The sequence below is a fragment of the Nannobrachium achirus genome (assembly GCF_963921795.1).
Source record: "Nannobrachium achirus genome assembly, chromosome: 3".
NCBI lineage: Eukaryota > Metazoa > Chordata > Actinopteri > Myctophiformes > Myctophidae > Nannobrachium > Nannobrachium achirus.
The window spans coordinates 32,051,503-32,063,292 of NC_137812.1; the positions used below are offsets into that span (position 1 = coordinate 32,051,503).

Below are 11,790 nucleotides of genomic sequence, written 5' to 3' on the forward strand. Positions count from 1 at the left end.
TTGACAGCACTCAGCTGGTTGAAGCTGAAAATTCTCCCTCCCTGAGTCCCATCCGTCTATCTAATTATTTTTGAAGATCAGCAATTTCCATAGTATTAGAAGAGCTGGGACCAAATTAAGGAATGAAACCAAAGGTAAAACTAGGCCTCTATATTCAAGGTCAGTTAAAGTTGATACACAATTACACATACAGTATATTAAGTCATTAATTAAGTTGATATGTTCTATCTGGATACTATTATGCAGTGCTGTTGTTCATTTATGTCTTCAAACCAATACCATCGCCTCCTTTTCATCTATATGATTCCTCCATATGGAAATTAATAGGCCTATGGTCTATCGTCTTGTCATATGCCGCTTTTAAAAGTCTGTTTACAGCTTTGAATGAGAGTTCAATGTCCCCAGGGGCTTTGAAGCTGTCAAAGTATCTAGCTTCTCAATTGTTGGTTGAAGCTATTTATAGTGTAGGCAGCACCAACAACAACAACACAATTCCATGCACCAAGCAAGGTCCTTTCTTGTTGATGTGACTATATTCATTATAGCTACAGTAGAAGTCCAGTCAGGAAAATGAAAGGATAAAGATGTCCTGCATGGAGGAGCCACTGACTCCCCAATCTGGGAACCCATCATCAAAGAAAGGGCGACGCCCACTCGGTCTATCTCTCTTCCATAGCCATCATTGACTCTGTCTCAAGAGATTGCTGACTCCCAGGCGTGTATCAAAACAGCATCCCGATTCCAGCAGTGGAAGCTTGCGATTGGCTGAACGCAACGCTCAACACGGCGACTCGCTCGCTGCCGCTCGCTCGGCGGTGTCTCACATGGCTCATGGTCGCCTGAGACGGCGCGCCTCCGTCATCTCCACCGAAAACAAGCGCTCCCGCCCTTGGTCCATTGTTGGAACCGGGATGCAGTTTTGATTCACGCGACTCCCAGACCTCTCACTGGCACACTTTAATGTCCTCTCACTTCCTCAAAGCTTTGAAAGCAGTTTCAAACCAAAATATCACTAAATAGATTGTGCTTCAAAGTCATTTGATCATTATAATATATACATATAGTCACATACAGTACATTAGCCTAGAATCAGACGAATCCACCGGTGCAAAAAAGGTTTGCCTATCCATGCAGTGATATAAACTGGCTACGCAATATTAATAATATTATATTATCTTTTCACATACATGGCATGTAGCATGGCATATAGCATGACATGGCACATTTGGCATGGCATATGGCACTTACGGATCTTATATTTGACCAAATAAAACGAAATAGAATTTGTATTTAATTTGTGTGTATTTTTGTAGAATAGATGAAGATGAAGAATGTTTGAGAAGGGACAAAAAAACAGGTTTCATATTACATGGGGATTTGCTCAAAATAGGTTGAACATTTAAGAGAATTGCCTTTGAAAATGGATTTAATTTCTCAGAGCAAGACCAAGACTATAATGCTTCATAGGAGACGAAATGTAATCTCACAGAGATATCAAATGCAGTTCATTATAAGGGAATGGAAGAGAAACAAAGCCCTCAGCAAAAAGGCATAGTATTTATAGATTGAAGATTGTATAATTACTCAAAGCCCTCCCAATGACCACAGGAACATTTATGTGGGGGCTGCAACAGTTTAAATATGTTTATTGCCCGTAATAGCTCATTTACATGGAATGGAATGGATTACTGATATCATTGATCTTCACATAAAATGACTTTGTGAAACTGAAACATCATTTTGAAAAACACCAGGTTTATGAAAAGCTTCCACACAGCTACCATTAGACCGTTGAACAGGGTATGACCACCGGCTGTCACCAGGCTGGCCTTGGCTTGTACCTTTGCTCTTCCTGGTGGATTTACCTATGTGGATTATACCAGTGAAAGTTTTGCGGACTTGAATCTGACATGTGCTGATACTCTACACCTACAATACAGTACCAGTACTGTACCTGCTCCTCATGTATCTCATGTGTCTAACCATATGTACATACAGTGTACAGGATGGATATGCTATGTGTAAATATGTGTGCATCTTTGTTTTTGTTTTTTCCCCATTGCTCCCTGTGTCCCTTCCTCTTTTTGAAGCGGTGAAAACCGCTTCCAATGAATGGCTTTGTGTGTATCACGCCCATATATGGTCATTTCAGTCCAGAATGAACAGGCTTTTTCAAAAACAGAATGTCCGTTTAATTACCATATATGGTGATGTCAGTCCAGAATGAACAGGGTTTTTCAAAAACACAATGTATGTTACCTTATGTCCATATATGGTCACTCCAGGCCAGAATGAACAGGTTTTTCCTGTCCCACAGAATGTCCGTTTAATTACCATATATGGTGATCTCAGTCCAGAATGAACAGGGTTTTTCAAAAACACAAAGTATGTTACCTTATGTCCATATATGGTCACTCCAGGCCAGAATGAACAGGTTTTTCCTGTCCCGTACGTGTAAAATATCAGTCCAGAATGAATAGGCTTTTTCAAGAAGCAAAATGTGTGGTGTCCCTCCCGGTTAGATGAATGGATACTTTGAGGATTGGTCAAGCTTCACATGATAATTTGGCCTTCAGGGTTTATCTGTCTTGTACATGCAGTATCTATTGCAGATTATCAAAACAGATGAAAAATACATTCAGAATAGAGGTTTTATCTGTCCACCGCTTCACTTCGAACCGAGGTTTGATTTTTTTCTTTCTTTTTCGGGATTTCACCCAATGTTTTAGACCTGTAAACCTGTGATTTGACAATAAAAGTGATTATGATGATGATAATGATGATTATTGAGCAGTGCTAACCGCTCCTACATCTGGCTTTGTGTGTATGTTCGTTGCCCGTATCTCCCGCAAAGCCTGGCATCCGCCAAGCTTCACCGGAATGAAATTAACTCATAAAAGGCACGCTCACTTCACACTGGCTGTTTTATTAGTGTGGTTGCTCTAGCCTAGGCAACGTAAGGATTCTTTGCTAAGATATCAGTTTTCAGTACAATCTGGAGCAGTCTGAACTCCCACATGTTATCAGGTGGGAACTGGCAGCCATGACTACCAACAGGAAAACATAAAAGATAGACAGACAGACACGCTGACAGGTCAACAACGACCCCACAAGCTCCTGGTGATATCATGATGACATCGCATCCCAGCTCTTGAAAAACATACCCTAACCTCCTGCTGATAAGAAGAACTTCTTCCGCCTTACATGTCGTCCGTGAGGTATCTTCTCTTTAGAGCGGCCAGTGTCGATGCTAACATATTAAGCCCATATATGGACATATTGTGCCAGTCTTTGTTGTTTCAGCGCTGACTTGTGTCACGGCAACCATACTTGCAATTTTTAATTGCACCTTTCTTGTCTTTCATCCAAGTCTTCCTCATTTCAAGATGTGGATACAAGAAGGGCAGCAGTGAAGTGTGTCGTGTAGGAAGAGGTCACACTCCATGCAGAAAACGCTGCTGCATGACGGACAGGTGAACACACTTTTGTCTTTCAGCTCTCCTTGACAAGCTTGACAAAACCCGTCTCCTTGGTGTTGCTCCAGGGGACTCTCCAAAAAGGCCTCCAGGGGGAAGAGGTGATGGGAGGAGCGGGCAAGGTGTGGCGCCGATACGAGGGTCAGCCCACAGATTTTACATTCCACCGGCAGCTCGGTGTACTTACCGTGGCACTGTGGGCAGAAGTACCCTCCAAGGGTCAGCCCAGGCTTATTGCTGCTGCTGTCCAAGTGAGTCATGCTGAAGGACGGCTTGGCGTCCTGGTCAGAGACAGAGGCAATAGTGTGCTGGGGGAAACCCATGCGTATTAGAGAGGATTCAGAGGACGTGCTGACTGGAGGGGGCCTGATGTGGAACATGAGCAGCTCTTTGAAGTGAGTCTCATCCAGGATGATGTGGTAGGTGCCTCCGGTCTCCCGGGTCAGCACCGTGCACACATGCACCATCGCTGACAGCCCAATCACAGACACCCGGATCTTCAGTGTCTTCAGGACTTTGATAAGCTCATAGATGCTACCCAGGTCACACGTGGTGAGACTATTGAATATGATGAGGATCTCTCGGCTGGTGTGCCCAGGCATGTGTTTGAGGGTCTGCATGGCAAGGTTGAGAGAGTTGTACAGCGATGGTTCCCCAATGCATGTGGAGCCTGTGGCTTTCTTTAAGGCAGCGATGTGCTTCTTTGGGGTCCCTGCCAGCTCAGTGAGCTTCTCTGCCCGTTTGTTCTTTGTTGTGATAATGCCCACCTGACTGATGGGGTTTTGGTCAAAATACTCCATCACAAAAAACTCCATCAGCTTGACAGTAGCTGTGTAGCAGTTTGGCTTCAAATACCGGTCTTCCATGCTTCTTGAAGAATCAATCACAACATAGAGGTTACGCATCATCCCAAGCTGCACTTGTCCATGGTTCTCTAATACTCTTTTCCGTTTAGATTGGAACAGGATTTCCTCCACAGTGGCTCTGAGTGAACCGGATTCATCTTCCATCAGCACTTCCCAGGTCCTCTCATAGCCTTCCTCCCACCGCTTGGCTCTCTCCAATTCTTCGTCAACCATGATTATTGTCGTCACAGTTAAAGCTAAATGCTGAGAAATGGGCTCAAACTATATTTGCACAAAGGTACAATTTGGCGATCTAGTAAATAGGCTGCACTGCAGTTACATTCTAGTTAACGTTCACCAATTATCCAGGGAAGTTCTTCATTGCAGCAAGTTCTCCAGGAAAACCGCTGTTGATCTGACCCAACATCAACACACGCACTCCGTTTTAGAACTGTTTAATTGATTGAACAAACTGGCTTCAAACTTTGTCTGTCTCATTGTCATGGACAGACAAATATAATCTTTCAATCGCCTTACTGACCAGAGCTCTGGTCTGATGTCACACTCAACACAAAATCATAACAACGCCAATTTGTGCAGGCATTCTTCACACATTGTCCTAGGTCAGCAGCAGATAACGGACAAGTTTAGGTTTTTGAGTGGTGCAAATCACTATTAGTTCTGTGTATTAGTGTATTAGATCTCCATGTATGGATAGCCAAAATGTATTAGTACGTATTAGAACTCACATGAAGGCATGCCTGTTTTCCTGCAATATAACTATTCATTTACCGAATGTCTGTCCATCCGTATGACCGTCTGACGGCATGCTGACATCACTGATACTAAACAGTGTCGCCACCATGGTAACAATGCCCAACTGACATCACCAAAGGCCAACTGACATCACTGACTGACATCACTACAGTGCCCAAATTTGGAGATGACATCACAGACTGGCCTGGACACGGAACACCAAATGAGTGCCAGCCAGACAGATGGAAACAACATGTATTGCACAACTGGACATCGATAGTGACTATTCTGCCCAACGGGCACCGGTCTGGGTTCTCCAACATTACTTCTGAGACTCCTACATTCAATCCTTCATCGCACACCTGAGGGCACAGGACTAGTGTTATATAAATTGAGAAACCCTGAAATCTTAGGACAGGGTATGAGCTAGATTATAGACAGGGCAGGGGCCACAAAACTGAACAGAAATTATGAAATGTGTTTGTTTAAGTGGTAACCATTAAGAACTTTGTAACCAGTTAATACTAATGGTAAAAACACATAATCATGGCTATGAAAAACATATAGTAGATGTGTTCCAGCGTCGAAGGTTTCCCAGGATTTGGCCTGCCAGTTGAATATCATTGTCTAGGGAGAAATGACCAAAAAGTGAATATAAAATTAGCTCTGAATGCAACATGTCACTCTCTTGCGCTCTCTCTCTTTCTCTCTCCACACGCACGCACGCACGCACGCACGCACGCACGCACGCACGCACGCACGCACTCACGCACGCACGCACGCACACACACACACACACACACACACACACACACACACACACACACACACACACACACACACACACCACAGCCCTCTCCGCCAATTCCTGGGTTGCACAGCCGCGACCTTTCCCTCCTTTCTCATTGCATCTCTGCAGCTTATTAGAGACCCCCACCTGTGTGAGTCGCCTCGGACCATCTGTATACCCTCCCCTTCTGCCCCAGGAATTGGCCCATATCCATGGTTTGTGCCATCGGGAAATTAATTACATCCAGCAACAAAAGCCTGATTTATACTTTGTTGTATGTCGGTGTGGCATGCTGAAAATAACCAGTCTAAAAGTAGTCACCCAGCTGATTGCTGCCCAAGTGGTCAGACTTGAACCCAGGGGTGGGGGGAGAGTTATGGGTTAAGTGTCTCGCTCAGGGACACTTCGACACATTTCCAGGGAAGGGAATCGAACCTGTGACCTTCTGTTTCCCAGGCGGCCTCTATACCCATTTAACTATGGCCACCCAAAACCATAAGATTCAAGATACTTGTTCTTACAACTGAATACACAAGATGTTTTGCTATCTCAACATTGTAGCAGCAATAACAACAATAACAAATAAAAAATGTAAAATAACAGTGATAAAAACAGTAATCGGAAATACAGAGGAAGTAAATAGAGAAGAAAGAATGTAGGCCACTCTGTGTATGATCTATAGTTCTACACGGCATCTGTGTTTAGATTAATGAATCCGTGTCGGTCAATTTTTACAGTGTCAGAGTAAAATGAACACTACGGATTTGGCAGTGAGGTAAACATTTTAAAGCATTTTATAGTTCACGCTGTAGCTATAGCTACTGCTGCTACTGTACAGTATTTCTGTGCTTATGTTTGCTACCATTTCTTCTGCTGCTACTACTCACATCCTGTGTTTTACCACATGCACACTAATCCTTTTATGTATCTTGTTAGAGAACCTACTCCCTTTATCTAATTGTGACTCTCAGGGACATTCACGTTATATGCTCCCTCTTTTGGTGAGTGCTTTGTTCTTCCAACAGAAAGGATCATCCATGAGTGTGTATGAAAACATAATTATTCTCTTGATACACTTCAGATAACAGCAACAGCACACTGGCTTGTAAACAGGGCTGTTCTTTACAATCAGCTGACACAAGGATATAAGATAAACTAGAAGACAAGTTCCTACCTAACATACTGCGTGGGTTTGCTGAAAACAGCTGTAAAGAATACGGTATTCCAAATATGTACCTTTTGAGGTACAAAGTTTAAATAGAAACTATAACAGCTACATACAACTAGCCAACATTATCTACAGTATGTGTCTTTGATGAACAGACAAAGACACATACTGTACTGTAGGTAATGACTGAGAACTGTTGCCAGGTCTTCGTTCATGACAGCGCCAGACCACCCCTCACTTTGAGACCAACATGGGCGCTAAATGGGCACAAGATAATTTATTATCTAACAGGCACCGGGTGTAAAAAGGTTTTGGGTCATAATAATTGCACTGCTTCTTTGTGCCTTCATGCGTCGAGCAGAAGATAGGGCCCTTGTTGGCTTAAAGTGTAAAATTGACCCTTAACACAGGAGAGAGGAACCTATTTCAGAGCTACTAGTGACACACTGTTCTCTCTCCATCCTCCTCAGTGTCGGAGAGGAAGTCAGTCTCTCACTCCCTACAAAGTAAAAATCATCATTGATGGTCTTACGATGTAACCAAATGGACCTTGGTTACATCTGTACAGTGTACTCTCAGAGTATATTTTTACAGTCCTTTGTGTCTAACCGTATGCACCTACTATGGCTAACCTCTTGTACCTACCGTACCAACTGGTGATATACATGTTTCACTGTTTTCTTTCTTCTCCTTGTGCTCTTCCTGCCACCCCCTCACCTTCCTTTTTTTCTGCCTGAAAACAACCAAAACGATGGCACTTGCACAAAAACATATTTCACTTCTTTACACCTGTAACCTGTGATGTGACAATTGATGATTCTGATTCTGATAATAATAGCCTGACTCAATTCAAAGGAGCTTTATTGGCATGACTCACAAAACCAGAGAAAGGTTCATTGAAAACAAGAAGAGCACGGCTAAAGCTGCTTACATTTCCAAATAAACTACATATTAATTCATGCATATTTGACGCATAGGCCTAAAGATACAAATAATATGTTCTATTATTCCACTCACTCACTGTCCCTTTCTCTATACCCCTCTCTCTCTCTCTCTAACAGTATTCCCTCGTGTAAAAGATGGGATGAAGGGAGGGGAGATGCGGAGAGGCAGAGAAGTGTTGGTATTTGTTCTCCAAGACAGAGTGCCTGTGTGTCCTGGGAAGACCAGATGGTGGATCTGGCACGCTGGCACTCGGGTGGCATAGGCGCATCCGCAGGAAGGCCGCAAAAGCCACAGCACTCACTTCTAATCTTGTTTTCTTCCCCCATCGCTTCAATCTCTTGCTCTTTCTCACCCTCACACGTTCAGCACATTCACAGTTGTGTTAATCAGTACAACTTGTTCTCACCTCTCAGCAGGGTGATGGGCCAACAGCACTGAGGGTCTAGCGGTGATTCTCAACCTTTGTAAGTCAAGGACCTCCAGTTTGATACATCGTGCCATTGGTCGCTCTGCCATTTTCAATCTTCTTTTTTTTTTTTACATCTCTGGGACCCCATCGCTTCAATCTCTATGCTGTAAAATCCTCAGTGTTAATTTAGCTCTGAGTGTCCATTCCTATAACAATCAATCATTTAGCTGCATGGGACCCCAAAAGATGCCTGGGGGTCCCCGGACCTAAAAATAAAAATAAACTACATTCTACCATAGTGTATTAGTGAACTTGTATCCTCTCCATGCACAAGCATTGGAAATGACAAAATTGTAACAGTAAAATGTGCTGTGTAAAGTGATTTGGCTTATGAGGCTTACTTTTCACAATGATCACAAGTATGTAATTGTATAGGCTTATAGTGCAAAAGAGCTTCACTGTACTACTGTACTGTACTGGTCTAATCCTAACAATAGAAGTTCGCTCAGTGGGGATTATAACAATATAGACAGTACAGTAGCCTATAACATGATTATGACTTGCACCCTGGGGGTTCCTAAAAAGACCTAAACAGGTTGAAACATTGTCACCTTAATAAATACTTTTATACTGGGAGCTACAGATCAGTGTGCAGACTTCCCTACTCCATTGTAGGATAGGCCTACCTATTTTTGTTCCGCACAATTCTTTTGAGATATGCTCCTCTTGGACTCTATGCCTAAATCATTGCTATACCATCATTAGATTTGACTGTCCGAATAACTGAGTATCGACATGTAATTAAAGTAAACACCTATTAAACAAACATCTTTGATGAACGCTTTAACAGCCTATATTGCATTGTGTATTTCTAAATTAAATAATATATACAATTATTGAATGATAATACTGATATCAATATTACCCAGTACAGTATTAATCAGTACTAGAGATTCGCGGCCCTTCGGGCCGCTCACATCTAGAGATCGCGCCTGCTTCGCAGGCGCTCACAGCTTCGCAGGCGCTCACAGCTACGTTGCAGCAGTGATCCACCCACATCCATCCATCCATCCACATCCATCCATCCATCCATCCACATCCATCCATCCACATCCATCCATCCATCCATCCATCCACGCATCCATCCATCCATCCATCCATCCATCCACATCCATCCATCCATCCACATCCATCCATCCATCCACATCCATATCCACATCCACATCCATCCACATCCATCCATCCATCCATGCATCCATCCATCCACATACATGCATTCATCCACATCCATCCATCCATCCATCCACATCCATCCATGCATCCATCCATCCACATCCATCCATCCATCCACATCCATCCATCCATCCATCCACATCCATCCATCCATCCATCCACATCCATCCATCCATCCACATACACATCCATCCATCCACATCCATCCATCCATCCATCCATCCATCCATCCACATCCATCCATCCATCCATCCATCCATCCATTCATCCACATCCATCCATCCATCCATCCATCCATCCACATCCATCCATCCACATCCATCCACATCCATCCATCCATCCATCCATCCACATCCATCCATCCATCCACATCCATCCATCCATCCATTCAAAGCCATCCATCCATCCAAGATACATCCATCCATCCACATCCATGCATCCATCCATCCATCCATGCATCCATCCATCCATCCACATCCATCCATCCATCCATCCACATCCATCCATCCAACCACATCCATCCATCCATCCATCCATCCATCCATCCATCCACATCCATCCATATCTATCCATCCATCCATCCATCCATCCATCCATCCATCCATTCATTCACATCCATCCATCCATCCATCCATCCAAGCATCCATCCATCCATACATCCATGCATCCATCCATTCATCCATCCATCCATCCATCCATCCACATCCATCCATCCATCCATCCACATCCATCCATCCATCCCTCCATCCATCCACATCCATCCATCCATCCATCCACATCCATCCATCCATCCATACATCCATCCACATCCATCCATCCATCCATCCATCCATCCATTCACATCCATCCATCCACATCCATCATCCATCCATCCATCCATCCATCCACTTACTGTACTGTACTTTACTGTACCCTACTGTACATCTCTCTCTCTCTCTCTCTCTCTCTCTCTCTCTCTCTCCATCTGACCCCCCCTTCCCTCTTGAAACCCGATACTTTCGTGATGATAATGACCAACTCACTCTACAGAGGATTGCGCAATAGGTATTGCGAAAGAAGCATACAAAGACAAACATTCTGTGATTATGAAAAGTAGAGACGCATTTGAAGGTGGAAAAGTTGATGGTCAGCAAGGAATATGCGTTATTGATTTTTGTATTATGTTTTTTAGACAATTGAACAACTGCTGAACGTGGAGTTGCAGATGCACATACATACACACACACACACTACCCCATTCTGATTAGGTTGTGAGGATATACTGAGTTAAAGCTACTACAACAAACTGTGGGTATATTATTATGAACCATTCTTCCACTTAAAAGCATACGTTCTAAACTTCTCTTATGTGTGTTTGGCCAGTGTTCTTTCTCTTAGCCGTAGATCAGGGCGAGGCAACCTTAGGCACGGGTGCCAACATCGGCACAGGGGAGGGTGATCACTGGCACACTGGCAGAAGTGTGAGAGAGAGGATTTATATTTTAAAATCAAATATTGTTTTAAACATGGTCACTTTAAGTCACCCAATTTGCAGCAAATTACATCCTGCACATAATTCTACATACATACAACTTTGACTGGGTAGGGAGTTGGAGAGATACAGCAGATGGGTTATTGCTCTATTGAGTCTAATGATCGTTATAACAATGTCCTGCCAATCAAAATGTCAGAATGTTGATGGGGTGTCATTAAAATGAATATTGACATGGCACACTGACTATCTAGAAAATAAAAACATGGCTGTTCATTTCAAAAAGGTTGCTGACCCCTGCCATAGATGATTGTGTAGAGAGGCCGTCTGAGAAAAGTAAGCTGCCACTTCGACCGTTGGCTCGCCCACAGTCTATGTGTATAGAAGTGTCAAAGTGATCAAGACACCTCCTTGTACTACTCATCAGAGCCTTTTGCTTGGTGAAGCAGTAAAAGTCAGATTTCACCAGTAGAGAGTAGAGACTACTCCCCTTTCTGAATATTTTGCCATCTTCCCATCCAAGGAGATGCCAGGCATCATTGCACACTATTCACACTATTCAACTCAAGATTCTGAGAATGAGTTACAATTAAGTTGAATTTTACTGTATCTAAGTGTATAATATTAATGTACAACAGTAGGCCTATAATACAAATTGAAGGTGGCCTTATGTATGGTTGTGATGCCAAGTTAATGT

General features: G+C 43.2%; 1 protein-coding gene across 1 annotated transcript; it reads right to left on the bottom strand.

Moving 5' to 3' along the window:
* Nucleotides 1-3,376: 3,376 nt before the first annotated feature.
* On the bottom strand, nucleotides 3,377-4,543 carry LOC308282177 (general transcription factor IIH subunit 2-like; the record flags this gene model as incomplete). The annotated part of the gene is made up of 1 exon (XM_080722522.1): nucleotides 3,377-4,543. The coding sequence occupies exon 1, from the start codon at nucleotides 4,484-4,486 to the stop codon at nucleotides 3,377-3,379; it is 1,110 nt and encodes a 369-aa protein (XP_080578648.1). The 5' UTR covers nucleotides 4,487-4,543.
* Between the last annotated feature and the right edge of the window lie 7,247 nt (nucleotides 4,544-11,790).